General features: G+C 36.3%; 1 protein-coding gene across 1 annotated transcript; it reads right to left on the bottom strand.

The window, feature by feature from the left end:
- Positions 1-3,547: 3,547 nt before the first annotated feature.
- LOC5566274 lies at positions 3,548-5,478 on the bottom strand. The gene has a single exon (XM_001650616.2). It carries the CDS (start codon positions 5,391-5,393, stop codon positions 3,651-3,653), a length of 1,743 nt encoding a protein of 580 aa, XP_001650666.1. The 5' UTR covers positions 5,394-5,478; the 3' UTR covers positions 3,548-3,650.
- Between the last annotated feature and the right edge of the window lie 22,502 nt (positions 5,479-27,980).

The raw sequence follows: 27,980 nt of genomic DNA on the forward strand, positions 1-27,980 counted from the left end.
TAGTTTTGCTTAACCGAACAGAAATTATGATATTACGTTTAGTATGTGGTTGGTTACGCACTATCAAAGTTACCCGCATTATCAAAGATACCCCGTTTTACGGGGGTAATGAGAGTTCTTGGGAGATCCCTAAAGGAACTCTCTGAAAAAAATTCTGGAGAAAATTACCGAAGGAATTTCTGTAACAAATCCCCGAAATTTCTAAAGGAAATCTCCGGAAAAATTTCTGGAGGAATTCCTGATTTCCCCCAAGGAATTGCTTTTTGGAATCCCCAAAAGAACTTCTTGGAGGAAATCTCCGGATAAAAAATCACTGGAAAAAACCCCGATCACTGGAGAAAATCCCTGGAGGAATTTTTTAATGAAATTCTGGACGAAACACCCAGTGGCAGTGTTGCCACATTTTTTCCAACTCTCATCTGTTTTTTTCGGCCGGAAAAATCTATTTTATCTCAAGTCCACCTCCAAAAATCTTGGTAAAAATCTGCGTCCCAAAAAAAATTAATTTTTAATATTTTTAGATCAAAAAGACCCTTTGCGAACGTATTTCGGCTGTACTTCGCATGTCAACCATTTTTTATTCGAACTTATTCTCGTTGATGTAGCTTAGCTTAGCTTAGCTTAGACTGACTACACATATCAATGGTTGCTATTCCGTGATTGACCGAAGTCAGTGAAAATGCACAAAGAATCAACTAGAAGTTCAGCTGGGATTGGCCATAATCTTCTTCAGTGTGCATAATTCAGTGCCTCTATTTATACAAGGTCAATAACGGCGCCGGCCACGTCCTTGCAGTCAGGTGGGATTGAGGGAAGGAATGTTAGTGTGTAACCTTTGCTATTTGGAGACCGTGTTTGCCTCTGCATCTCCACAAAGGTTACTGGGAGGGATGTTTGTCAATGGGGAGGATCGTTGGGTCAAAGGATTCACTTTGATAAGCGATTAGACCATGATAAACAATGATTTGTGAGATATATACATGCTTATACGTAAATATAATTGTTCATATAATTTCTATGTAGAGGAAAATTATGCCGACACTTGAGGTGACGAACCATTCAAAGTTTGTTGGACAAATACCTAAATGTAACATTGCTACAGCTGTCAGTACGAAAGCATGTGTTATTATATTTTACTCATTTGAAAAGAAACAAAAAACTTGATTGGGTGGGACATCATCAGAAGGCCGGCTCCAAAGGCACGTTCCCCCACCAGTTGGGAGATTTGTGAATAAAGTGAACCTTTCGCAAGTCTACACTTGTAGTGTCGAACCATTCAAAGTTTTTTTAATTACAAAAATAAAGGTATATAAGGGGTGTTCTGACAAAAAAATGTTAAACATAAATAAATCATGAATCAGAGTTTGTGTCGACACTCACAGTGACGAACCATCCATAGTTTGTTGAAACATCATATTTACATCCCACCATTGTAACGATTAAATGTGCAGTCATACATTTTATAGATTAGAAAATAGTAGCATGAAACGAGCTCACCAATTGATCCGTTATCCTTGACTGAGCAGCCACAATCCACTTTCAGCTTCACTCGTTTGCTCGGCTAGCACTCAGAAAAAAAAAATAAAAAATAGGCGCGTGACCCGAAAAAAAAACACGGACGACAGCTCGGGCTTTCTTGACGCACTGCCCAGGAGCAAGCGTCAAGGTCGTCGAAAGATCAAAATGAACGAACCGATCGCGGCACTTTTTAACTTACTCCAACCGAACTCCCCGATCACGCCACTTTTTCACTTACGAGATCGACGCGCGACATGTTTGATCCTGCCCTCGTCGCTCGCTCCGGCAAAAGCAAGCGTCAAGGTCGAAAGATCAAACAGAACTCCCCAGCAAAACGCGCGAAAACGAAACACAAACCCCGGCGTCCCGAGAACAAACTGTCTTGCTTGGGCTTTCCGAAACACTCTCGAACTTATTCTCGTTGATGTAGAATAAAAATGCATAATTTAGAAACAATTATTTATTTATTTAAATGCTTAAGTTTTTGAGAAAAACTAAACAGAGAAGTAGCATTTCTTTTTCATTTCTTCTAAAACTATGTCCTTAACTCGAGAAATATCCTAAAATCTTATAAATCTTTTTTATCTCAAAAATCTGTGATCTGTGATCACAGATATCTTTAGGCAAGATCAGGAAAAAAACTGTGTAATTACAGATAAATCTGTGTGTGTGTGACATCACTGCCTAGAGGAAATCCTAGACGAAATGTCCCGAGAAATTCCTGGTGCAAATCCCCAGTGAAATTCTTGGAGGAAATCTCCGAATATATTATCGGAAAAAATCCCCGGCGGAATATCTTAACGAACTCCCTGAAGAAATCTTTGGAGGTGCTTCTAGAGTAAATTCCCGGAATAATTTCAGAATAAAATCCACAGATAAATTCCTGAGTGAAATCCCCGCAGAAATTCTCAAAGGGAGAAAATCCCCGGAAGATTTTTTGGAGGTAATCTACGGAGCAATTTTTGGAGATATTCCTGGAGGAAAGCCCCGGACGAGTTCTTGGGGAATATCTCCGGAAGAATCATTCAAATCCCCGAAGGAATTCTTGGAAAAAAAAAATAGTACTTATATCCCCGGGGGTTTCCTTGAATTTCCCGGAGGAACTCCTGGAGGAAATTGTTGGACCAATTCCTTGAGGAAATCTCCTAACATTTCTGGAGAAAATCCCCGGAGGAACTCCTAAAGCAAATTTTCAGCAGGAATTCCTGGGGTAATCCCTGGAATAATTCGTGGAGGAATTTCTTGGAGGAATTCCTGGATGAAATCCCCAGAAGAATTCCTGGACTAAATCCCCGGAAAAATAGCAAGTGCAAATCCCCAGAGAAACTTCTGGAGGAAATTCCCGAATAAATTCTGTGAAAATATTCCCGAAGGAATTTATGGAGAAAATGCCTAGAGATATTTCATAATTAAATCCCCGGAGGAATTACTGGTGAAAATCTCCAGAGAAATTCCTGTACGAAATCCCCGGAGGAATACCAGAGAGTGCTAACAAAAGCAGGCGATAGCTGCCACACAAAGAAATGAGAGAGAATGATAGACAGAAGCTTAAATTTGTTTTACCAAATTAGGATGATAGTGTTGTCTAATAACATAGAACACTGAGATATAAGAAATGAATGTAATGAGTAAGAAATAAAAAAAAAAAATAATAAAAAATAGATAGACAGAAGCCATAAAACACTGAGCTGGACTGATATGCGAACGTTTTATGGTTGCGCCTTGTACAATGATCAAAAGAGGAATCGGCAACCGTAGCTAAATGTACATCAAGAAACTGGATAAGCGTAACTTATGACGATCAAGCTAACCTGTTGGCCACTGACCAAAGCGAAGAACTAAGAATCATATAAATTAGTTGCATATCTAATTTACATTACCAAACTCGGTAATCTTTTCAAATTGTTTTGAAAGCAGTTCGCCACAAACATTTTGTTTAGTTTTCATGAGAAATTTAGAAAATCAAAAAAGTAGATTACTTAACGTTTTCGGTAAACCAAATTTTGTCCAGTAATTTCTAGGAAGAGAATTCAAAGTTGAGCGGGTGTTTTTTATTCAATCTGATAATAGGATATTGAAGCTTAATTAATTATTAACAAAAATAACAGCTTTGTCCCGTTCGTAATAAATTTTTAATTGTCACACTTAAATTTCCATTCCGCATCTTTCATGCCCGCTCCTGCATATTCCATTCCTTTCAAGCCATATTGTGCCACAACGACATGTGGAACTTTACCAACATTAGTAACCATCAGATGGTCAACGCTTTTCATCGTTTGATAGGCGTTGAACTCCGACTCGATCTTGATCGAATCATTGGCATAGTTTGCGTCCAATATCCAATCCGCGCTATAATCCAGCTTCATATTGTGATTATTGGTGTAAGGAGCTCCCACGCGGTTAAACCAACTCAAGCCTGGTTGTATAGAGTTGATGTTTGTCAGTGCATCTCCTTTGGGAGTTATAATTCTTATGGAAGCTTTGTCGGCAGATGGTTCCAGTCGAAATGGCGTGCAATCGTTTGATGCAGTTTTTACTAGCTTACGTCGTCCTAGAACATTTGACTTGAATTTTGGATTTGAATTATTTACATCTTCTACTTCATTCGTTGCTAGAATGCATTGATTGGTAACATGGTTGTAGATTTTCACTAGTTTCAGACACGAGCGAATATTCTTTAAACTGTCAGGAAGCGCGGTAATCGATTCGTCATACATTCTCACTACTTCGTCAGGAACGTGTGGATCGTATTGCAGTTCTGTTCTTTCCATGGACATCATATCGAACATTAGTACAGCTAATGTATGTCCAATTTTTTCCTGAATCAATTTCCTATATGCAGCAATTTTGTAGTAATTCGTTGAAACTACAAGTAGTTTTAGAAAATTTCGTAAGCTGTAATAATCATCTTTGGCCATAACACGTTCTCCAAATTTCTCCATCTGCGTTAGGAACATTCGATCTATTGAATTCTTATAAACAGCAGAATTTTCCAACTTGGCCAAATCTTGCGTCCACTGATCGAATATCTTCGTCGATGTCAAACTCAGCTTTTCCAGCAAATCTTGAATTTCCTTCTTCCTATCTTCAGTAATTTTCGATCCCGGATGGAAGGTGGCATTCATTTTTAAAACTTCTGCTTCCAACAATATGGAATCTTCGCCTCCATCTCGGTTCTTTGTTTTGAGAAACTCGTGAACAGTCTTGTATACCTGGCCTCGATCATCCAGATCAGGAATTGCTACAGATAAATCAACCACCGGTAGCCAATTTTTCTCACTTTTATTCAAAAACTGTTCCACAAGTTCCATCAAATACTTGGGAGCAAGAGTTTTCACTTTATCCTGCGCATTGCTGAGCTGATTCGATTCCATATACGTCAAACAGAGATCCATCCTCACTTTCCCGAGCTCGTCAGTTATCCCTTCAAGATCCTTGTGCAGCGTGTTAACGTTCTGCTCAAGTGTTGCAATATCTTTCTTGAGCTCTTGCATCTTCTGTTTCGCACTGCTATCAGCGCCAATTTTCAACTGTTCCAAATCATTTTTAAGCACGGATAATTGATCTTCGTAATCTCTAGCCATTTTCGCAAATTCTTCTGCTTTCACGTAGCCTTTGTTCATTAGTTTGTATTTCTGGGTCAGGCGACGAAGTTGAAAGTGGATACCCCTCAGCATTTGAGCACACTGATCACTATCACTTACTTCCGACTCGTCATCTCCGGTGTAAATTGGTTGATTGATATGAGTTAACGTTTGCTCGATTTTGCCCAATTCGTTTGCGGAAATTTCACAGTTTTCCTCAGCTGTAGTGAAAGATGCGACGAACAACGCAATCAATGCAATACACAAGACGTAACGATTGACTGAATTCATAACTAAGAAGGTTGTTGAACACACGTTTATCTAATCGTTTGTAATCTTCTTCTAGATACATGATACACATTTATGGCGATACTGTTTATGAAATTCGGAGTGCAAGTCAATTGATGGATGTGGACGAGTTGTACTGAGCCATATGTCAATCTGATTGTTTATACAACTGCTGTGCAACTATCCAGTATGCTGTATAACAAGAGTAAGTCTAGGGTGCAGACCTACTTGGGAACTTCCATGAATCACTTTGGCATTGGGGTTTTTTCTCGGCCGAATCGTCTGAAACTTTGCAATAAGAAGCACTTCAATACGATGCATATTGTGGCCAAATATGTGCTCAGTAGCTTTCAAAAAACCTCAAAGCTGAAGTGAATCGAAAGTGCCAAGAATAGGATCCAGCTTCCTATCTTTATTACAATCGAATGAATACGCATGGCGGTCATTATTGCTCTAATCTTTGTAGTGCAATTCTAGAAGAACTCTTCAGAAACAAGGTGTTCGCCTTTGAAGAATAATTTCTAGGATAAACTCTCGGAAGAATTCCAGAAAAAACTTTTAGATGAACTACTAGTGGAAATTCCGGAGTAACTCCTTGCGGAACTTCTGAAGGAAAACTTAGCGGAGATTCTGGAAAAACTCCTAGCGGAACTTCCGGAAAAATTCTTTGCAGACCGGAAGTGACTGTTGGTTACATTTGCGGAGGAACTATTAAGAAAACTAGCGGAAGAACTCTTAGAAGAACTTGCAAAAGACACCTCAGAAAACTTTCAGAAAAACTCCAAAACTGAAGAAACTTCTGGAGGTACTCGTACGTGACTTCCGGAGGAACTTCTGGAAGAAATCCTAGTGAAACTGTGTGGGACGAGATGACAACAGTGTGTTTGTGCAACCATCGGGCAGGCTCACCGATCAATCAGTCATAGTGGAGTGCATTACAAAGGAAGACGTGTGTTCCCTTCCGCAGTGGTTGTCTGCGTGATGGGTGATTTTCCAGTTACAGTTTGGTTTTACCCAGAAATATCTACAGGAGCTTCTGGAGGAACTCTTAGAGGAAATTTCGGAAGAACTCCTACTGGAATTTTCGGAGCAACTCCTAAAAGGAACTCCCAGCGGAAATTCTGAAGAAACTCTTAGTGGAACTTTCGTAGTAACTCCTTGACTTGTCCAGTCTACTACACGACACTGAAGACGGCCTTACATTTGAGGTCGAAATACGCGTATCTGTCCAAGGATACAAACTCTAGTGGAATTAAATGGTATAGTAATTAATTCGGTTTTTCATCTACTTATAGGTATTCCACTAAACAGCTCGAAGGTTTAGGATCATTTTAAAAGATCTTTCGAAGGAAGGAGGAACTATTAGGTGAACTTCTGGAGGAATTCCTGGGTAACTTCTGGAGTATTTCGTTGCAAAAAACCAGAGCAATTTCCGAAGCATCTTCCAGAAGAAATCCGAGGAACATTCGCCAAAACAAAATACAGGAACGTATGAAGTAACTCCCAGGGGATTTTTCGGATGAACTGCTGCAGGAACGTCCAGAGGAACTCCTGCAATAAATTGCGGAAGAACTCCTACAGGAACTTTCGAAGGAATTCCAACAGGAGCTACCGGAGAAACTCTAATTTTATGCTCTAATCATACTTCTTTGATCATTTTGCCTCTATGATGTTGTAAGGCTCCAAACTCAAAAATCACAGGGTTAAATGCTGTTGTATTGTTTTCTTCTTCAGTGAAACATTTAAAAATTCCAAAACGTTCTACGAATTGGAGAGAAGTATAGAGGTCCCCAAGCAAACTGTCACGAACACCAACGCACAATTAATCTTACACAAGTCGATTTCCTCAGAATGAAAACACAGATAAACAAACGTCACACTCTCACCGATGTCCATCGACCACCTTTTTAACGGCCGATTCAAATATATGGTACCGTAATTCGGGGTGTAGTTGATCAGTGGGGAGAAGTTGATCATTCACGTACCCACATGTATAAACTGTCAAGAGAGCTATGATTCGCTTTCAATTAGCACAATTTATGTGGCGTCGTATTACCTGATGGCTGTTGGATCATCAACCTAAATTCTGTTTGACAATCAAGATAATTCTAACATGTAAAAACATACTTTTTTGGAAATGTTTGATGCACTGTTGAAGGGTTCCCCTCCAAACAATCGACTATTGACAAGGCTATATAAAGACACCATATAAATAAACTGTTTCATACATTCCAGGTATGTTCTGTGAATCCAGTTCAGAATGTTCATTGTGGATAAACAATCATTTTCTGAGTAAAAAATGTATTTTTTGGTGCGTGAGCTGCTAATTTCAAAGAAAATTGCATACTCTTAGGCGTTTAATGTGGTGTATTCTGTAATTTACAACATTCAAATTTAAAATTGACCGATATATCATTGAGTTGTAAGATTTTTGAGACTTGATCCGGATTCAGTGACCCCAAATTTAGCGAATAGCATATCTCTTTATCTTAGGAAATTTATCGCAATAATTGATCAACTTCACCCCGGAATCAAAAACCCCACTTTTTGATTTTTTTTAAATGTTTTTGTTATGAAGAGAACATTTTGTCGAAATTTCGTGTGTATAATTCGATAGATATCCAACCAGTACATATTTTAAAAATATTTGGAAGATAATACATGTATTCTACTAGGAGTTACAGAACAGAATCGCTCTAAATTGATCAACTTCACCCCATTTTACGGTAGGTGGCCAATCCACCACCCACAGCGCTCGCATCGTTTTTGTTCGCGTTTGGCGTTTACACACTACCGCCATCTGTTGGTCCATCGGCCAAACACACCGATTTTAGCATTGGGCGTACATGTCATCGTGACTATGATTTTGATCGGGATTTGTTCTAAGTGTTACGTCTGTTTGTCTGTGATGAAAACGTATCGATGTTTGTTTGACGCTATTGAGCTTTCGGTCAACGACAGGCCAACAAGGAAGTGGTTGTTTTGCAGCAATTATGTTTATATTTGGATTCACACAGCAAACAAAAGCAATGTTGTGACAGTTTTCACAGCAAACAAAGAAAATTTTGTCAACATTGCACTACTACGCAGGCAACTGGATTAGTCTATATGGGAAATTCTCGAATATTCTGCAGTTGTAGTGCTTTAAACTTTATGCCGTAGCACTCAAGGAAACATTTCAGTGAAACTTTCCAAAGCGTTAGGTGGACTGGGGGTAGTATGCCCACGTTGATGAAACAGCGATTTAAAATGTGAAAAACATTAGTTTATGCTCTTTTATAATTAAGGGGGATAAACAAACATGTTTTCTTAAAATACTAGAAACAGCTATCCATTTCAGCTTTTCCGAGGTTTATAAATTAATTAAAAAAATGATTGCTGCACATGTATTGTATTGTGGGGTAAAACGCCCCGCTTGAGTTCGGCGTTAGCCGTGCTATAAACGTACGCACACATTCATGCTTTTTAATATGTTGCATACATCCGGGCGCTTGTTCAGATGTTACTGTTTAATAATAGTTTTCATGGCGATGCGGTAAGGTTCCAATTTATGCGTAATTTCAACGTGGCATTACGTTTGGTAAAATTTCAATTCAAACGGCTGTTTAGGTCTTATGAAATAGGGGTGGGCGTTTTGCCCCACGAGTTGATTAAAGTTTAGTTCCTTCAAAAAGCTTTTTCAGGACAAATTTCACATATTTTTAGCATGTAATACAAAATATGACAGTGCACAAGTTGGCTCTCGGCGATAGTTTCAGAAATTTCGTTATTTATTGACCTAAAAAATGACCTTGAACCTTTTTACCGCGCTGACAATATCAGCCGAATGTTAAGCTTGTATATATATATACCGTAAAACGGGGTAACTTTGATAATGCGGGTAACTTTGATAGTGCGAGACCCACAACATATTAAACGAAATAACGAAGTTTCTGTTAATCAGTTAAGCAAAACGAATGCAGAAGTAAAGAGTATTAGTATGACACTTCATGTCAAAGCTATTTTCATTGGAATCAAGTGCATTTGAGGCTTTTTATACGAATATTAAAAATTGACACAATTTTAGCATTTTCGAAACGCTTACAAACAATCTGTTCTACGATCACTATTTGATGTAGTTTTGAATAGTTGGCCACTTATCTTTGACAGCCTAGTTATCATAGAACTTGACTACGGTCTCAAATCTCTTAGCGAATAGCATTTTCACAAACTGGGACCATTTTTGTAATCTAAGTCAGAAATTTCCATATAACGTTAAACGCCTAGAGGTATGCAATGCCCTACAAATGTTCGTTATTCATTCAATTCATACTCCATTATCAAAGTTACCCCAAAAGAGAAAACCAACTTTCGATTATATGAAAAATTATATATCCATTCACAATAAATCTTTAGGAAATCTATCGACTGCAATCGATAGCTAGGATGCCAGTACTTGTTTTAAAAATATAAATTATTATTCTTTGAAACAGCATGCATAAATATTCAAGTTTTCTTCGAAAAAACTATCAAAGTTACCCCGTTTTACGGTATATATATATATATATATATATATATATATATATGTATATATATATATATATATATATATATATATATATATATATATATATATATATATATATATATATATATATATATATATATATATATATATATATATATATATATATATATATATATATATATATATATATATATATATATATATATATATATATATATATATATATAAGAGAAGATCGAACCCTTACCGATCCTCAACAATCATCCATACACCAATCGCTTTATTGGTGTATCATCATTTTCATCATTCCCGGCAACAACAACAACAACGACGACGTCCACGACACCGACGACGATAGCCCAGCTAGTAGAACGGAAACAGTAGTCTAGCATCAGCATTTCATCACCTGACAACATAGGTAGCATTTACGTGGACAACCACCGAACGAGACCACTAAACGAAGCCACAGCCCTTTGGACCCGCGGCAACAGCAGTTCTTCCACAGCAACAGCATAAGCATTGCAGTAGGTAGTGAGGTTTGATCGTAATCAATAATTGAATAAAAGTTCAGTTCGTTTTAGGCAGTAGATCGAATAAGTTCTTTTTTTAAAACTTAGTCTGGTGACACCCTTCTTCACTTATATATATATATATATATATATATATATATATATATATATATATATATATATATATATATATATATATATATATATATATATATATATATATATATATATATATATATATATATATATATATATATATATATATATATATATATATATATATATATATATATATATATATATATATATATATATATATATATATATATATATATATATGTGTATATATATATATATATACATATATATATATATATATATATATATATATATATATGTATATATATATATATATATATATATATATATATATATATATATATATATATATATATATATATATATATATATATATATATATATATATATATATATATATATATATATATATATATATATATATATATATATATATATACATATATATATATATATATATATATATATATATATATACAGCCATTCCATGAAAAACCGATCTAGTGGGTCTCAGAATTCCGTGAAAATTTGCTATTTTGTTCCTTATCCGAAATAAGGATACACGTATTTTTGGATTTTTTGATTAGGGTGACCATTTCCGAAATAGGGTGACCAGAAAAATCGCGATTTTTCAAAATTTTTATTTAAAAAAATATATAACTTTTGAACCGTTCGACCGATTTTCAATCTTTTTGGACGAAATGAAGGCCAAAGATTTTGACTTTTCAGGAAAAATATAAAATTTTACAAAAATTGTGTTTTTTTCATGAAAAAACTCAATAGTTTCCGTTTTTTCGTGTTTTGAAGGCCTCGGGACCAAAGGGGCTATCGCTGTTCTCATTTTTTCTTAAAAGTTCAGAAAATTTTACGTATACTGTCAAATACGTATTTTTTCTGAAAAGTTGAGACCTTTAGCTTTCATTTCATAAAAAAAGATTGGAAATCGGTTGAGCTGTTCAAAAGTTATGATTTTTTTTTAACATTACAAATCTAATGCGCTGAGATCTACAGTGTGTGCCGATGGAAAATGGCTGATTTTTTATTTTCAAAAAAATATATCTCAAAAACTAAAAAACATACATCGCTGAAAATTTGACAGTTTACGTAAAATTTTCTGAACTTTTAAGAAAAAATGAGAGCAGCAATAGCCCCTTTGTCCCGAGGCCTTCAAAGCACGAAAAAACGGAAACTATTGAGTTTTTCCATGTAAAAAACACAATTTTTGTGAAATTTTATATTATTCCCGAAAAGTCAAAATCTTAGCCTTCATTTCGTCCAAAAAGATTGAAAATCGGTCAAACGGTTCAAAAGTAATAATTTATTTAAAAATAAAAATTTTGCAAAATCGCGATTTTTCTGGTCACCCTATTTCGGAAATGGTCACCCTAATCAAAAAATCCAAAAATACGTGTATCGTTTTTTCGGATAAGGAACAAAATAGCAAATTTGCACAACTAGAAATTTTTATATTTTTTCACGTTTAAACATATTTTTATCAGATTTTTCAATTTTGTCTGAATAGTTGAAATTTTAAGCTTTCATTCCATAGAAAAAGATTGGAAATCGGTTGAGCTGTTCAAAAGTTATGATTTTTTTTAAATATTACAAATCTAATGCGCTGAGATCTACAGTGTGTGCCGATGGAAAATGACTGATTTTTTATTTTCGAAAAAATATATCTCAAAAACAAAATAAAAATTTTGCATAATCGCGATTTTTCTGGTCACCCTATTTCGGAAATGGTCACCCTAATCAAAAAATCCAAAAATACGTGTATCCTTATTTCGGATAAGGAACAAAATAGCAAATTTGCACGGAATTCGGATACACGTATTTTTGGATTTTTTGATTAGGGTGACCATTTCCGAAATAAAGTGACCAGAAAAATCGCGATTTTGCAAAATTTTTGTTTTTAAAAAAATTATAACTTTTGAACCGTTTGACCGATTTTCAATCTTTTTGGACGAAATGAAGGCTAAAGATTTTGACTTTTCGGGAAAAATATAAAATTTCACAAAAAATGTGTTTTTTACATGAAAAAACTCAATAGTTTCCGTTTTTTCGTGTTTTGAAGGTCTCGGGACCAAATTTAGGAAAAGTTATGAGAAATGCCAGTTTTCCAATGATTTTTGCTATTAAATCCTATAATTCGAACAATAACGTTTATTTTTGTCATTGGATTCAATCTATAGATTATACTCGTAAGCTCTGATAGAAATTTAGTTGAAATATATATATAGTTTACAGAAATCATAAACAGTTTTTATCCCTTTTGAGTTCAGAAAATTGTTGTGCCATAAGTTCAAAACTCTTCTAAAATGATATTTTTAATCAATGCAAACCAAATTTTCGTTCTAAACAACAGGTAAATGTTAATTTTGAATTTGTCTGTAAAAATAATTTGAACTACGAACTTCGTTTTACAATAAAGTACCCTAAACTACGCTGTACATACCTCCACATAATTGATGTCATCGTAAAATTCAATAATCTGTGAAATAATATTCAAATTATATTCAAAATAGCACCCTATTTTGCAATTTATTGATTTTATAAGAAAAATACAAAATAAATTGAATGAGCAGAGAGCATTGATATACTATTTAATAGAATATATCCTGTTGTTTTCATCATTTTAAAAAACGTCTGTGTTGCGGTTATGGCAATAATATTTATTCTTTAAATCTCTATAATCATGTTTAGTAGTAAAATGTAAATTCAAAATGATAATTACGCAATGTTTTGATAGGAACATTAACTATGGATTATGTATATACATTTAGAAGCCAAACATAAAGAAATTGGCTAAAATTTTTGGTTTTGGATTTGTTATAAATGTTATACTACCTAAGATTCAAAAGTATAAGTTGTCGATATCCATTCCTAGCTACTCTAAAACTGATTATAATTTTTTGAAACTTGTGCAATATTCGCAGTTATCATTCCTAAGGAAGTGATGTTGAAAAAAATGCAATTTATTGTTCGACTTCCCGAATATTTTAGCAAAACACATGGGAAAACTGGTATTTTTCTTAAATTTACTTAAGTTTCAAATATGTCCGCTTTTAAATTTTCCAAATGTATTCTACTGCATCTGAACAACACAACGAAGAGCTTAAGTAATCATCTAGTCCATTAAAAATTAGTTTTGAATGCTGTATATTTCTTTTTTGTTAGGTGTACGAATATGGAATTGGGTCAATTATAGACACAATCTCAATACTTTTCCATTATTCCAAAGATTTAAGCAAATGAATACAGTTTGTCATTGCCAAACAATAGATGACACCTATAACCTTCATTATTGATAAAGTATATCGAAGTCCATGCACCATTTAATAGATTTATACCAACTTCTCATAATACTTCGCTGAAGAGACATTTAACAAAGATGAATTTGGAAGCATTGCTGAACTGTCGGAAGAGAGGCTAAAAGAAAAAGAATTGGATTTTTTCTCTATTGTAATAAATGAAAGTTAAGATGTACCTTACAAGGTATCGATGAAAATAATTGAAAAACGATGAAAATCTATCAGAATGTATGAGAATCAATAAAAACCAATGAGAGTAGATGAAAGTCAACGAGGGTAATGATAAGAATTAATAAGAAATAACAAGAATCAATGAATTTCAATCAAAATCAATGGAAATCCATGTAAACTTAAATTCAAGAAAAGCAAACTCAAAAAAATAGTTATTGCTGCACCCTTACCATGAGGAACTTTGCAGTTTAAGTTTTTCTAACGAATTATTTAAATAAACTCACCATGTCAAATTTGCTGACAGCCAGACAGGCTAAAATTCATTCCCGCCAAAAAGGCTGCGATCAGCTCGATTGCCGAAAACCTGCACCTTCATTCTCATCAAAGCCAAATGGCTTTTGTTCTTTATATGAGAGCTCAGCCCATTACCGCCCCCGCCCAAAAAACTCACTAACCCCGGTGAATGCTGTTGGTTGATGCAAAACTATTCGCATGAAAATATGTTTTTAATTAAAACTTTTGATGATGGCTCCCGGTTCTTCGTTTATCCACATTCCGCATAATTTTCCGAAGGCAGCCTCATTTTCGAGAACAAGATCATTCTCGAGGAGGAATCCGCTTTTTTTTTTGTCTCAACATAATGGCTGCTAGTTGGCAGCATATCGAAAAAGAACCAATTTTCTCCAATCGTCGACCATCGTCTCCGTTGTTGGGTTGGTGGCTCATTGATTCACCTGAGTAGCAAACACAAAATCATCAAACCAAACCACAATGGGTGCCCACCGAGCGATGGACGATGAAAGGGAAGAAAAGTTTTCCCATTTGCACCTCGCTCTTAAGGGTATGCGAGATGGGTGTTTCTCTTGTCGATACGAAACGAAATAATTTTAATGATACATGGAGTATCAAGCTCTGATTTGCCCATAACTGCTTATTAGTCTTATTCGATATATTTGACGACTTTGAGTTAATACCAGGGAACGTCATCAAATGATAACTATAAAGACGGGGTAGGTGGTTCAATGGCTACCGCTTCTGCTTCATTAGCAGAAGATCGTGGGTTCAATCGCAGGCCCGTCCCTTTCCTTGTGATGAGAAGCAATAGCCCACGCACTTCAGCACATCAAGGTACCGGTGGAGTTGTGTAGGCTTCTAGAAAGATATTTTGATGGTAGGTTGGTACTGTATGTCACAGAGGAAGGGCAGACAATCGTTCGAATTACCGCGGGAGTACTTCAAGGTTCAATCCTGGGCCCGACGTTATGGAATGCGATGTACGATGACGTACTGAGACTGCCCCTTCCGAAGGGTGTCAAGATTGTTGGCTTCGCCGACGACATCACCCTAGTAGTCTATGGCGAATCGATGGAGACGGAATCATTCGAAATATCGCATACCCTTACCTCGCTCCCTCCACTGCTGGTGAAGGAGTCCATCGTCGTCGGTCCGATTGACATTGTCCTCGCCAGCAAGTCAGTCTGTCAGCTAGTCAGTTAGTATGAACGAGAGAGATGGTGACGATGTCTCCTCCCATCCAGCCAACGAGCAGGCCAACCAACGATGACGAAGTGGTGAAGCCCCTTTGGCTGCCTTTTGTTCGGGTGTCCATTCAAACCGTTAAATCAGCTAGAAACACTGATTACATTGTTACATTGTTGGCGAATCGGCAGGCAGGCAGTTCGGAGCAAATCGACGGCTTGAAACCCGTTTCTAAAAACTTTGTCCGATTCCGAGTGACTTAATACCTAATTTTAGCTTTCATTGTGTGGCTGCATGATTTGCGATGGCCACCTCTTCATAGAAGGCTGGAAATTGTCTCACCGGAAAACCACAAAATGCAGTTTTTTTTGTGTTCACTGGAATGACAATGCATTGTAATTGTTAGGCAGAGTGTTACAATTTCCGGAAAATCATGATTATTTGAAGCACTGCTGCACTAAAGTGTGCATCCAAATCCGACGGAAGTAACACAACAATAACAGAATGTGCTATTTTGTTAATTTTAATCATATCACTAGCTATAGATTGTACCCCATTACCCCGAAAGCCATTTCCCCGAATGCCATCACCCCGAAGTCCATTACCCCGAATGTACCATTACCCCGAATTCCATCACACCGAATGCTATTTCCCCGAATTTACAATTATCTTGACATGATGATATTGATGACATTTCCTCATGGTATTGGAATTTGGGGTAATGTCATTCGGGGTGATGGGTCATTCGGTGTTTTGGAATTCGGGGTAATGGCGTTCGGGTTAATGGCATTTAGGAATTCGGGGTAATGGGGTAGAATCGTTCTCCAGGTATAGTTTGGTCACACTTATGAAATTCTCATCGATCACTAATTCAACGATCATTTCAAATTTGCTATGTATAAAACATCATAAATAGAAGCGCACGTATTTTTTTATTGTTTGACGTTTTACAATGATGACATCTGCAGGTCTAGTTGCACAAAACTGTAGTTCGTGCAACATGACCAGATGATAATAGTATGAACTAGGCAACGGATTTTCAAGAAATTTGTTCTAAGTCTTAAGTCTGTTTGTCTGCGGTTTGGTCTTTCGAACATTTGTTAAGAACTCCATGAACTTTTGAATACTTATCCAATGAAGTTCAACCAGCGAATCAAATTCTCATCGAAATAGACACAAAACAAACAACACAGTAAAAGTGCTCACAGGCGTTTGTCCCAACTTCTGCGGATTGGGATACAATCTCATAAATAAATTGTCATGACAAACCCAGGGCGCAACATTGTTGAAAACTTTTCAACTTGTGATTAATCAGTTATTTTGAACACAAAATCAAAGTTGTTTCATGGTTGTAATTCGATATTTTGACTTTATATACCAACACGGAGAAAATTCGCGTACATTGCAATACAAAGCATAGAAAATTGTTACGCACGCAGTGAGCAATCATTGTCATTTTTTGTTCGAGTTGTGATGAACTGTTAAATGTCTGAAAACTGAAATATGCATGTCTTTTTTCATTTTATCAGCATTACTGTCTACATTCTGTTACTTCAGTTGGCTCCGTGAGTATTGAAGTTGTTTTCCTTCAGCTGCTTGGAGTGTAAAACGCTTTATTCGCCTTTTAGATGTGTTTTGACGTAGTTTTACTTCGTCTCATACTGCCTGTTAAGTCGACTCCATTGTGACCATTTTTTTATTGTACTTTCAGGTTTTACTCTCCGCTATACTTCTGAGCTACAATTGTCCAACATTTGAGAAATCTCATCAATTAAGCAACCATTAGATTGATTTCAGTTCAATAAAAAGATTCTCCAAAATGCATTGCCTGCTTTGCTTTTGTTCACAGTATTTTTTTTTCGATGATACTCATCCATTTTATTGATTCTATTTAATTTGCAGGTATATTATTTGTTTCTTCTTCTCTCTAATCGATTCTCATAAACTTCCATTAATTTTCATCGATTCTTATGATTCTCATTGAATTCGATAAATTCAATTGATTAATAAATTAGATTGTTATTTTTTGATTATCCTTGACCGTTGAGAATTCTTATTGATGCTCATCCTATTATTTTATTGATCCTCATTGTTTCTCATTGATAACTATAATTGAATATAATTAATTTTCATTGAATCTCAACAATGTCATTGATTGTCTTTGATTTTTATTTACTCCCATTTATAACCATGTTTTTTATTTCTATTTTTTTATTGTCTTAACCTCCCGTTGATTTTAATCGCTTCTAAGTGATCTTCATTGATTCTCGTTGAATTTAATTGATTCCAATCAGTAGATGAAAAAACCGAATTTAGTACTATACCATTTAATTCCACCAGAGTTTCTATCCTTTGACAGATACGCGTATTTCAACTGTGAAACTGTATCTGTCAAAGGATTCAAACTCTAGTGGAATTAAATGGTATAGTACTAAATTCGGGGTTTTCAACTACTTATTCCACTATACAGCTCGAAGATTTATTATGATTCCAGTCGATTCCCATGTTTTATTTATTAATTCTTATTTCTTTACTCTTTGATTTTTATGGTTTACATACATTTACTTCGATTCCCGGTTTTGATTCATTCTTGATTCTTTATTAGTCCTGATGGTTTCTCAGGATTCTCTGTGGTTTTCATTTATTTCCATTGTTTCTCACTGATTTTTTATTACCTTAATCGAATACCATTGTTTCAATTGATTCTCAGTGGATCTCAATGTTTCTCATTGATTTTCGTCGATTCCATTTCTGTGTTATTGATTATCATTGGTTTTATTGCTTTTCGCATTGATACTGTTTTTTCTAAACGATTCTCACTGCTTTCTCTTGTTTCACATAGATTTTCTTTGAGTTCTATTGTAGAAATTCCTTGTTTTTTTTTTATATTCTCATTTAGTGTCTTTGATTCTCATCGACTTTTTTAATACTTGTTGATCCTCATTGATATCAATTTCTTCTTTATTCTTTGATTACAATGTATTTTCAATATTATTTCTCATTGTTTTTTATTGAATCTCATTATTTATCACTGCTTGCCATTTGTTCTTATCGATTTTCAGTGTGTTTCATTGATTCTCATAGATTTGAAGTAGTTTCATGTCAATTCTCAATGAATCTGATTGAATTATTTGCTCGGTTGATCCATCATCTTCGATATTTCTCGAATTTTCTATTTGATTTTGATTGATCCTTGCCTAATTACTGCATTACTTAATTGTATCATTGCTTCATTGCTCTTCATTGCTCTTCATTGCTCTTGATTGCTCTTCATTGCTTTTTTCTCTCTCCATTGCTCTTCATTGCTTTTCATTGCTTTTTATTGCTCTTCATTGCTTCTCATTGCTCATCATGGCTGTGCTCTCTATTGCTCTCATTGCTCTTTATTGCTATTCATTTCTCTCCATTGCTCTTCATTGCTATTTATTGCTTTTCATTGCTCTTCATTGCTTTTCATTGCTGCTCTTGATTGCTCTTTATTGCTCTTCTTTGGTCTTCATTGCTCTTTGCTGCTCTTCATTGCTTTTCATTGCTCTTCATTGGTATGCTCTTCATTGCTCTCATCGATCTTTACTGCTATTCATTGCACTTCATTGCTTCATTACTTAATTTCTCTTCATTGCTTTTCATTGCTCTTTTTTGCTCTGCTCTTCATTGCTCTTCATTGATCTTCAATACTCTTCATTGCTCTCTATTGCTCTTCACTGCTCGTCGTTGCTCTTCATTGCTCCCATTTGTCTTCATTGCTCCCATTACTCTTCATTACTCTTAATTGCTCTGCTCTTCATTGCTCTTCATTGCTCTGCTCTTCATTGCTCTTGACTGCTCTTCATTGCTCTTCATTGCTCTGATTGCTCTTTACTGCTTTTCATTGCACTTCATTGCTTCATTACTTAATTGCTCTTCATTGGGATTCCTTGGATTCTTGGGATTCTTGGGATTTTTGGGATTTTTGGTATTCTTGGGATTCTTAGGATTCTTAGGATTCTTGTATTCTTGGATTCTTGGACTCTTGGGATCCTTGAATTATTGGGATTCTTGAGATTCTTTGGATGCTTGAGATTCTTGGGATTCTTAAGATTTTTTGGATTCTTTGAATTCTTGGGATTCTAGGGATTCTTGGGATTCTTAGGATTCTTGGGATTGCTTTGATTCTTTGGATTCTTTGGACGCTTGAGATTCTTGGGATTCTTGGGATTCTTAAGATTCTTTGAATTCTTGGGATTCTTGGGATTCTTAGGATTCTTGGTATTCTTGGGATTCCCAGGATTCTTGGGATTGCTGGGATTCTTTGGATTCTTAGGATTCTTAGGATTCTTGTATTCTTGGATTCTTAGGATTCTTGTATTCTTGGATTCTTGGACTCTTGGGATCCTTGAATTATTGGGATTCTTGGGATTCTTTGGATGCTTGAGATTCTTGGGATTCTTGGGATTCTTAAGATTCTTTGGATTCTTTGAATTCTTGGGATTCTAGGGATTCTAGGGATTCTTGAGATTCTTGGAATTCTTGGGATTCTTGGGATTCTTAAGATTCTTGGTATCATTGGATTCTTGGGATTCTTGGGATTCTTGGGATTCTTGGGATTCTTGGGATTCTTGGGATTCTTGGGATTCTTGGGATTCTTGGGATTCTTAGGATTCTTGGGATTCTTGGTATTCTTGAGATTCTTGGGATTGCTGGGATTCTTAGGATTCTTAGGATTCTTAGGATTCTTGGGATTCTAGGGATGCTTGGGATTCTTGGGATTCTTAAGATTCTTAGGATTCTAGGGATTCAAGGGATTCTTGGGATTCTAGGGATTCTTGGGATTCTAGGGATTCTAGAGATTCTTGAGATTCTTGGGGTTCTTGATATTCTTGGGATTCTTAGGATTTTTGGGATTGCTGGGATTCTTGGGATGCTCAGGATTCTTGGACTAGGGATTCTTAGGATTCTTGGAATTCTTAGAATTCTTGGGATTCTTGGGATTGCTGGGATTCTTGGGATTCTTAGGATTCTTGGGATTCTAGGGATTCTTGGGATTCTTGAAATTCTTGGAATTCTTGGGATTCTTGGGATTCTTAAGATTCTTTGATTCTTTGGATTCTTGGGATTCTTGGGATTCTTGGGATTCTAGGGATTCTAGGGATTCTTGAGATTCTTGGAATTCTTGGAATTCTTGCGTTTCTTGGGATTCTTAAGATTCTTGGATTCTTTGGATTCTTGGGATTCTTGGGATTCTTGGGATTCTTGGCATTCTTGGGATTCTTAGGATTCTTGGGATTCTTGGATTCTTTGTTTTCTTGGGATTCTTGGGATTCTTGGGATTCTTGGGATTCTTGATATTCTTGGGATTCTTGGCATTCTTGCGATTCTTAGGATTCTTGGGATTCTTGGATTCTTTGTTTTCTTGGGATTCTTGGAATTCTTGGGATTCTTGGGATTCTTAATATTCTTGGATTCTTTGGATTCTTGGGATTCTTGGGATTCTTGGGATTCTTGGGATTCTTGGGATTATTAGGATTCTTGGGATTCTTGGGATTCTTGATATTCTTGGGATTCTTGGCATTCTTGGGATTCTTGGGATTCTTAGGATTCTTGGGATTCTTGGATTCTTTGTTTTCTTGGGATTCTTGGGATTCTTGGATTCTTGGGATTCTTGGGATTCTTGGGATTCTTGGGATTCTTGGGATTCTTGGGATTCTTGGGATTCTAGGGATTCTTGGAATTCTTGGGATTCTTGGGATTCTTGGGATTCTTAGGATTCTTGGCTTCTTTGGATTCTTGGTTTAATGACCCTTATTTTCTTTCCGAAAGTTTGTTGCACTCTTTTCAAACTAAATTGAAGTTGAACCATCACATAAACATTTCCAGTTCCCTCATTTATTCTCGAGCACACATTTTGGCTTCTAACTAATGCGGAGAAAGCATCATTCTTCACCGCATCCCAAGCAAAGAAGAAAGATCCGAAGGAAAAATGGCTCTGCACTTAACACCATCGATCCGTTCATCTATTCATTGTTCAGAGAGAGCATTGCATAAAACAAGCTTGCCACCCGTTCAGATGAAAGGAAGAAAAATCAGGGATCAAAAGTTGAGCTTGGAGATGAGATTTCCCGTTCTTTGGAGAGGTTCTCTGCTGCAGCCTCGGACGAAGAAGATAAATATGCAAGCGCACGCTAGCTATCGTGTGGTTTTTGGGGAATAATTTATCCGGGTTGACAAAAGCCAGAGGAATGAGAAACATTTGCCACTGTGTCGAAGCACTTTAAACTTGATACACTGGTTCGTTGTTCGCTTTTTCCTCGAAAGGAAAAATTTCACTCCCAACCCGAAATGATCGATGATTGTCATTAATTCAGTTCGGCCATTCGATACATTGCCGACCAGTTTCGAACAGATATTTGGGGTCGAATCCCGGGTGACGAAAGTTGCCTCGGCAAAATAATTAATCACAAAAGCTGTCCGGCCGATCGTGTTGGAAAACGATAGGCTTTGAAGGGGTTCAGAAAGAGGCACTGCGGGATAATGCGGATGACGTTGATTGTGGTTGTCTCTCAATCGGATGTGCACATTTTCGAAGGATGTGCTTTCGAGATTTATTACTGGGGTTAAAAAGCATATTTGGAATGTGGAAAGGTTTTCCTGAATTCATTGATTAGTTGTTGGGTCGGATTAACTACTTTCCTTCTCAGAAAGACAGATTAAAATGGCCTAAAACGGCTTAAAACGGCTTAAAACGACTGAAAACGGCTTAAAACGGCCAAAAACGGCTTAAAATGGCTCCGAACGGCTAAAACGGCTTAAAACATCTTAAAACGGCTAAAACCGGCTTAAAATGGCTTAAAACGGCTTAAAACGGCTAAAACGGCTTAAAACGGCTTAAAACGACTTAAAATGGCTTAAAATGGCTTAAAACGGCTTAAAATGGCTTAAAATCGTTTAAAAAGGCTTAAAACGGCTTAAACGGCTTAAAACGGCTTAAAATGGCTTAAAACGGCCTTAAACGGCTTAAAACGGCTTAAAATAGATTAAAATGGCTTAAAATTGCTTAAAACGGTTTAAAATGGCTTAAAACGGCCTAAATCGGCTAAAAACGGCTAAAAACGGCTTCAAATGGCTTAGAATGGCTTAAACTGATTTAAAATGGCTTAAAATCGTTTAAAATGGCTTAAAACGGCTTTAAAGGACTGAAAACGGCTTAAAATTGCTAAAAATGGCCTAACACAGCTTTAAATGACTTAAAACGGCTTAAAATGGCTGCAAACGGCTTCAAATGGCTTAGAATGGCTTACACTGATTTAAAATGGCTTAAAATCGTTTAAATTGGCTAAAAATGGCTTAAAACGGCTTAAAACGACTTAAAATGGCTTAAAACGGCTTAAAACGGCTAAAACGGCTAAAACGGCTTAAAATGGCTTAAAACGGCTTAAAATTGTTTAAAATGGCTTAAAATGGTTTAAAATGGCTTAAAACGGCTTAAAACAGCTTAAAATGGCTTAAAATGGCTAAGAACGGCTTAAAACGGCCTAAATCGGCTAAAAACGGCTAAAAACGGCTTCAAATGGCTTAGAATGGCTTAAACTGATTTAAAATGGCTTAAAATCGTTTAAAATGGCTGAAAACGGCTTAAAACGGCTTCAAAGGACTGAAAACGGCTTAAAATGGCTAAAAATGGCCTAACTTAGCTTTAAATTACTTAAAACGGCTTAAACAGCTTAAAATAACTTAAAGCGGCTTAAAATGGCTGAAACGGCTTAAAATGGCTAAAACTGATTTAAATGGCTTGAAACGACTGAAATGAAACGGCTTAAAACGGCTTAAAACGGCTTTAAACGGTTTAAAATGGCTTAAAACGTCTTAAAATGGCTTAAAACGGCTAAAACGGTTTAAAATGGCTTAAAATGGTTTAAAACGGCTTAAAACGGCTTAAAACGTCTTAAAATGGCTTAAAATGGTTTAAAACGGCTTAAAACGGCTTAAAACGGCTTAAAATGGCTTAAAACGGCTTAAAACGGCTAAAAACGGTTTAAAACGGTTTAAAACGGCCTAAAACGGCTAAAAACGGCTTCATATGGCTTAGAATGGCTGAAACTGATTTAAAATGGCTTAAAACGTCTTAAAATGACTTAAAACGGCTTAAAACGGCTTAAAACGGTTTAAAATGGCTTAAAATGGTTTAAAACGGCCTAAAACGTCTTAAAATGGCTTAAAACGGCTTAAAACGGCTTAAAACGGCTCAAAACGGCTTAAAACAGCTTAAAACGGCTTAAAACGGCTTAAAATGGCTTAAAATGGTTTAAAACGGCTTAAAACGGCTTAACACTGCTTAAAACGGCTTAAACGGTTTAAAACGGCTTAAAATGGTTTGAAATGGCTTAAAACGGCCTAAAACGGCTTAAAATGGCTTAAAACGGCCTTAAACGGCTTAAAACGGCTTAAAATAGCTTAAAATGGCTTAAAATTGCTTAAAACGGTTTAAAATGGCTTAAAACGGCCTGAATCGGCTAAAAACGGCTAAAAACGGCTTCAAATGGCTTAGAATGGCTTAAACTGATTTAAAATGGCTTAAAATCGTTTAAAATGGCTTAAAACGGCTTTAAAGGACTGAAAACGGCTTAAAATTGCTAAAAATGGCCTAACACAGCTTTAAATGACTTAAAACGGCTTAAAATGGCTGCAAACGGCTTCAAATGGCTTAGAATGGCTTACACTGATTTAAAATGGCTTAAAATCGTTTAAATTGGCTAAAAATGGCTTAAAACGGCTTAAAACGACTTAAAATGGCTTAAAACGGCTTAAAACGGCTAAAACGGCTTAAAATGGCTTAAAACGGCTTAAAATTGTTTAAAATGGCTTAAAATGGTTTAAAATGGCTTAAAACGGCTTAAAACAGCTTAAAATGGCTTAAAATGGCTAAGAACGGCTTAAAACGGCCTAAATCGGCTAAAAACGGCTAAAAACGGCTTCAAATGGCTTAGAATGGCTTAAACTGATTTAAAATGGCTTAAAATCGTTTAAAATGGCTGAAAACGGCTTAAAACGGCTTCAAAGGACTGAAAACGGCTTAAAATGGCTAAAAATGGCCTAACTTAGCTTTAAATTACTTAAAACGGCTTAAACAGCTTAAAATAACTTAAAGCGGCTTAAAATGGCTGAAACGGCTTAAAATGGCTAAAACTGATTTAAATGGCTTGAAACGACTGAAATGAAACGGCTTAAAACGGCTTAAAACGGCTTTAAACGGTTTAAAATGGCTTAAAACGTCTTAAAATGGCTTAAAACGGCTAAAACGGTTTAAAATGGCTTAAAATGGTTTAAAACGGCTTAAAACGGCTTAAAACGTCTTAAAATGGCTTAAAATGGTTTAAAACGGCTTAAAACGGCTTAAAACGGCTTAAAATGGCTTAAAACGGCTTAAAACGGCTAAAAACGGTTTAAAACGGTTTAAAACGGCCTAAAACGGCCTAAAACGGCTAAAAACGGCTTCATATGGCTTAGAATGGCTGAAACTGATTTAAAATGGCTTAAAACGTCTTAAAATGACTTAAAACGGCTTAAACGGCTTAAAACGGTTTAAAATGGCTTAAAATGGTTTAAAACGGCCTAAAACGTCTTAAAATGGCTTAAAACGGCTTAAAACGGCTTAAAACGGCTCAAAACGGCTTAAAACAGCTTAAAACGGCTTAAAACGGCTTAAAATGGCTTAAAATGGTTTAAAACGGCTTAAAACGGCTTAACACTGCTTAAAACGGCTTAAACGGTTTAAAACGGCTTAAAATGGTTTGAAATGGCTTAAAACGGCCTAAAACGGCTAAAAACGGCTTCAAATGGCTTAAACTGATTTAAAATGGCTTAAAATCGTTTAAATTGGCTTAAAATGGCTTAAAACGTCTTAAAATGGCTTAAAACGGCTAAAACGGCTTAAAATGGCTTAAAACGGCTTAAAACGGTTTAAAATGGCTTAAAACGTCTTAAAATGGCTTAAAACGGCTAAAACGGTTTAAAATGGCTTAAAATGGTTTAAAACGGCTTAAAACGGCTTAAAACGTCTTAAAATGGCTTAAAACGGCTTACACTACCCGTCATAAATACGGACTCACTGAAATAAGTATTGCAACACTCAGCTGAATAATGAATCACCCCCGAAAAGTTTAGCATCACCTCAAAACAGGTTAATTCACATTGCTATATCTCGAGATCCTTACGACTTGCAAAGAAGCGATCTTCAGCAAAGTTGTTCAGGGGATCAAGGACATCCGGAAAGCGAACAGTTTAGTTCGCGATTTTGCCGTTAGATGGCGCTAGTGAGCATTTAAAATTGAGCATTTTGAACTAGTTCTAGCTTGTGATCCGAAAGAGATAGAAAGTTCGGGTCTTCGGCGAAGTTACTCAGGGGTTCAAGGACATCCAGAAAGGGAACAGTTAAGTTCGCGATTTTGCCGCTAGGTGGCGCTAGTGAGCATGTAAAATTGAGCATTTTAAACTAGTTCTAGCTTGTGATCCATAAGAGATAGAAAGTTCGGGTCTTCGGCAAAGTTGCTCAGGGGTTCAAGGACATCCGGAAAGTGAACAGTTTAGTTTGCGATTTTGCCGCTAGGTGGCGCTAGTGAGCATGTGAAATGGAGTATTTTAAACTAGTTATAGCTTGTGATCCATAAGAGATAGAAAGTTCGAGACTTCGGCGAAGTTGTTAAGAAGGCCAAGTAAATCCGGAAGACAAACAGTTAGGTTGTAGATTTCTCCGCTAGGTGGCGCTAGTGAGCATGGAAAATTGAGCATTTCAAGCTAGTTCTAGCTTGTAACCCACATGAGATAGAAAGTTCGAGTCTTCGGCAAAGTTGTTCAGAAAGTCAAGGACATCCGGAGCACAGATACAGTCAAACCTCCATGAGTCGATATCTGAAGGGACCATCGACTCATGGAAATATCGAGTCGTGGAAACAAATGCTTTGGAAAGCTGTTTGAGGGGACCATCGTAGTAACCATGAAATTTTGGTTTTAGTATGGTTCCATGAGTCGATATCGAGTTATGGAACATCGACTCATGGAGGTATCACTGTAGTTTGGTTCGAGATTTTGCCGCTAGGTGGCGCTAGTGAGCATGTAAAACTGAGCATTTTGATCTAGTTCTAGCTTGCGATCCACAAGAGATAGAAAGTTCTAGTCTTCGGTAAGTAAAGAACAGAAATAAAGTAAAGGACATCCGAATATCAAATTTTTTGGTTCCTAATTTTGCCACTAGGTTGCACTAGTACGCATATTTAATTAAATATATGAAACAAATTCTATTTTTCGAGCCAGATGAGATAGGAAGTTTGAATCTTCGGCAAAGTTGTTCGGAAAGTCAAGGGCATCCAGGAAACAGTTTACTCTGGAGAGATGACTGTACCTTAACATTATGAATTTGATAAGATAGAATTTGCAGAATGCTGTTCAGAAATCCTTTGACATTTGGAAGTTGAAGTGATTAGGGATCGAATCATATTAAATCAAAGTGATTCAGGTCTGATCAAATGTATATTCAAGTGTATCATATCTGATTCATATGCTAGTGATTCTGGTATGACTTACTCCATGTGCGAGTGACTCAGTCAGGACTCAGCAACTTTGCCGAAGACCCGAACTTTCTATCTCTTATGGATCACAAGCTAGAAGTAGTTCAAAATGCTCACTAGTGCCACCTAGCGGCAAAATCACGAACTAAACTGTTCGCTTTCCGGATGTCCTTGAACCCCTGAGCAACTTTGCCGAAGACCCGAACTTTCTATCTTTTTCGGATCACAAGCTAGAACTAGTTTGAAATGCTCAATTTTACATGCTCACTAGCGCCACCTAGCGGCAAAATCGCGAACTAAGCTTATCCCTTTCTGGATGTCCTTGAACCCCTGAGCAACTTTGCCGAAGACTCGAACTTTCTATCTCTTATGGATCACAAGCTAGAACTAGTTCAAAATGCTCAATTTTAAATGCTCACTAGCGCCACTTAGCGGCAAAATCGCGAACTAAACTGTTCGCTTTCCGGATGTCCTTGATCCCCTGAACAACTTTGCTGAAGATCGCTTCTTTGTAAGTCGTAAGGATCTCGAGATATAGCAATGAGAAATTACCTGTTTTGAGGTGATGCTAAACTTTTCAGGGTGATTCAATATTCAGCTGAGTGTTGCAATACTTATTTCAGTGAGTCCGTATTTATGACGGGTAGTGTAAAATGGCTTAAAACTGCTTAAAACTACTTAAAACGGCTTAAAACGGCTTAAAATGGCTTAAAACGGCTTAAAACGGTTTAAAATGGCTTAAAATGGTTCAAAAAGGCTTAAAACGGCTTAAAACGGCTTAAAACGGCTTAAAACGGTTTAAAATGGCTTAAAATGGTTTAAAACGGCCTAAAACGTCTTAAAATGGCTTAAAACGGCTTAAAACGGCTTAAAACGGCTTAAAACGGCTTTAAACGGCTCAAAACGGCTTAAAACGGCTTAAAACGGCTTAAAACGGCTTAAAATGGTTTAAAACGGCTTAAAATGGCTTAAAA

The sequence above is a fragment of the Aedes aegypti genome, chromosome 2 (genome assembly GCF_002204515.2).
Source record: "Aedes aegypti strain LVP_AGWG chromosome 2, AaegL5.0 Primary Assembly, whole genome shotgun sequence".
In the NCBI taxonomy this organism is placed as follows: domain Eukaryota; kingdom Metazoa; phylum Arthropoda; class Insecta; order Diptera; family Culicidae; genus Aedes; species Aedes aegypti.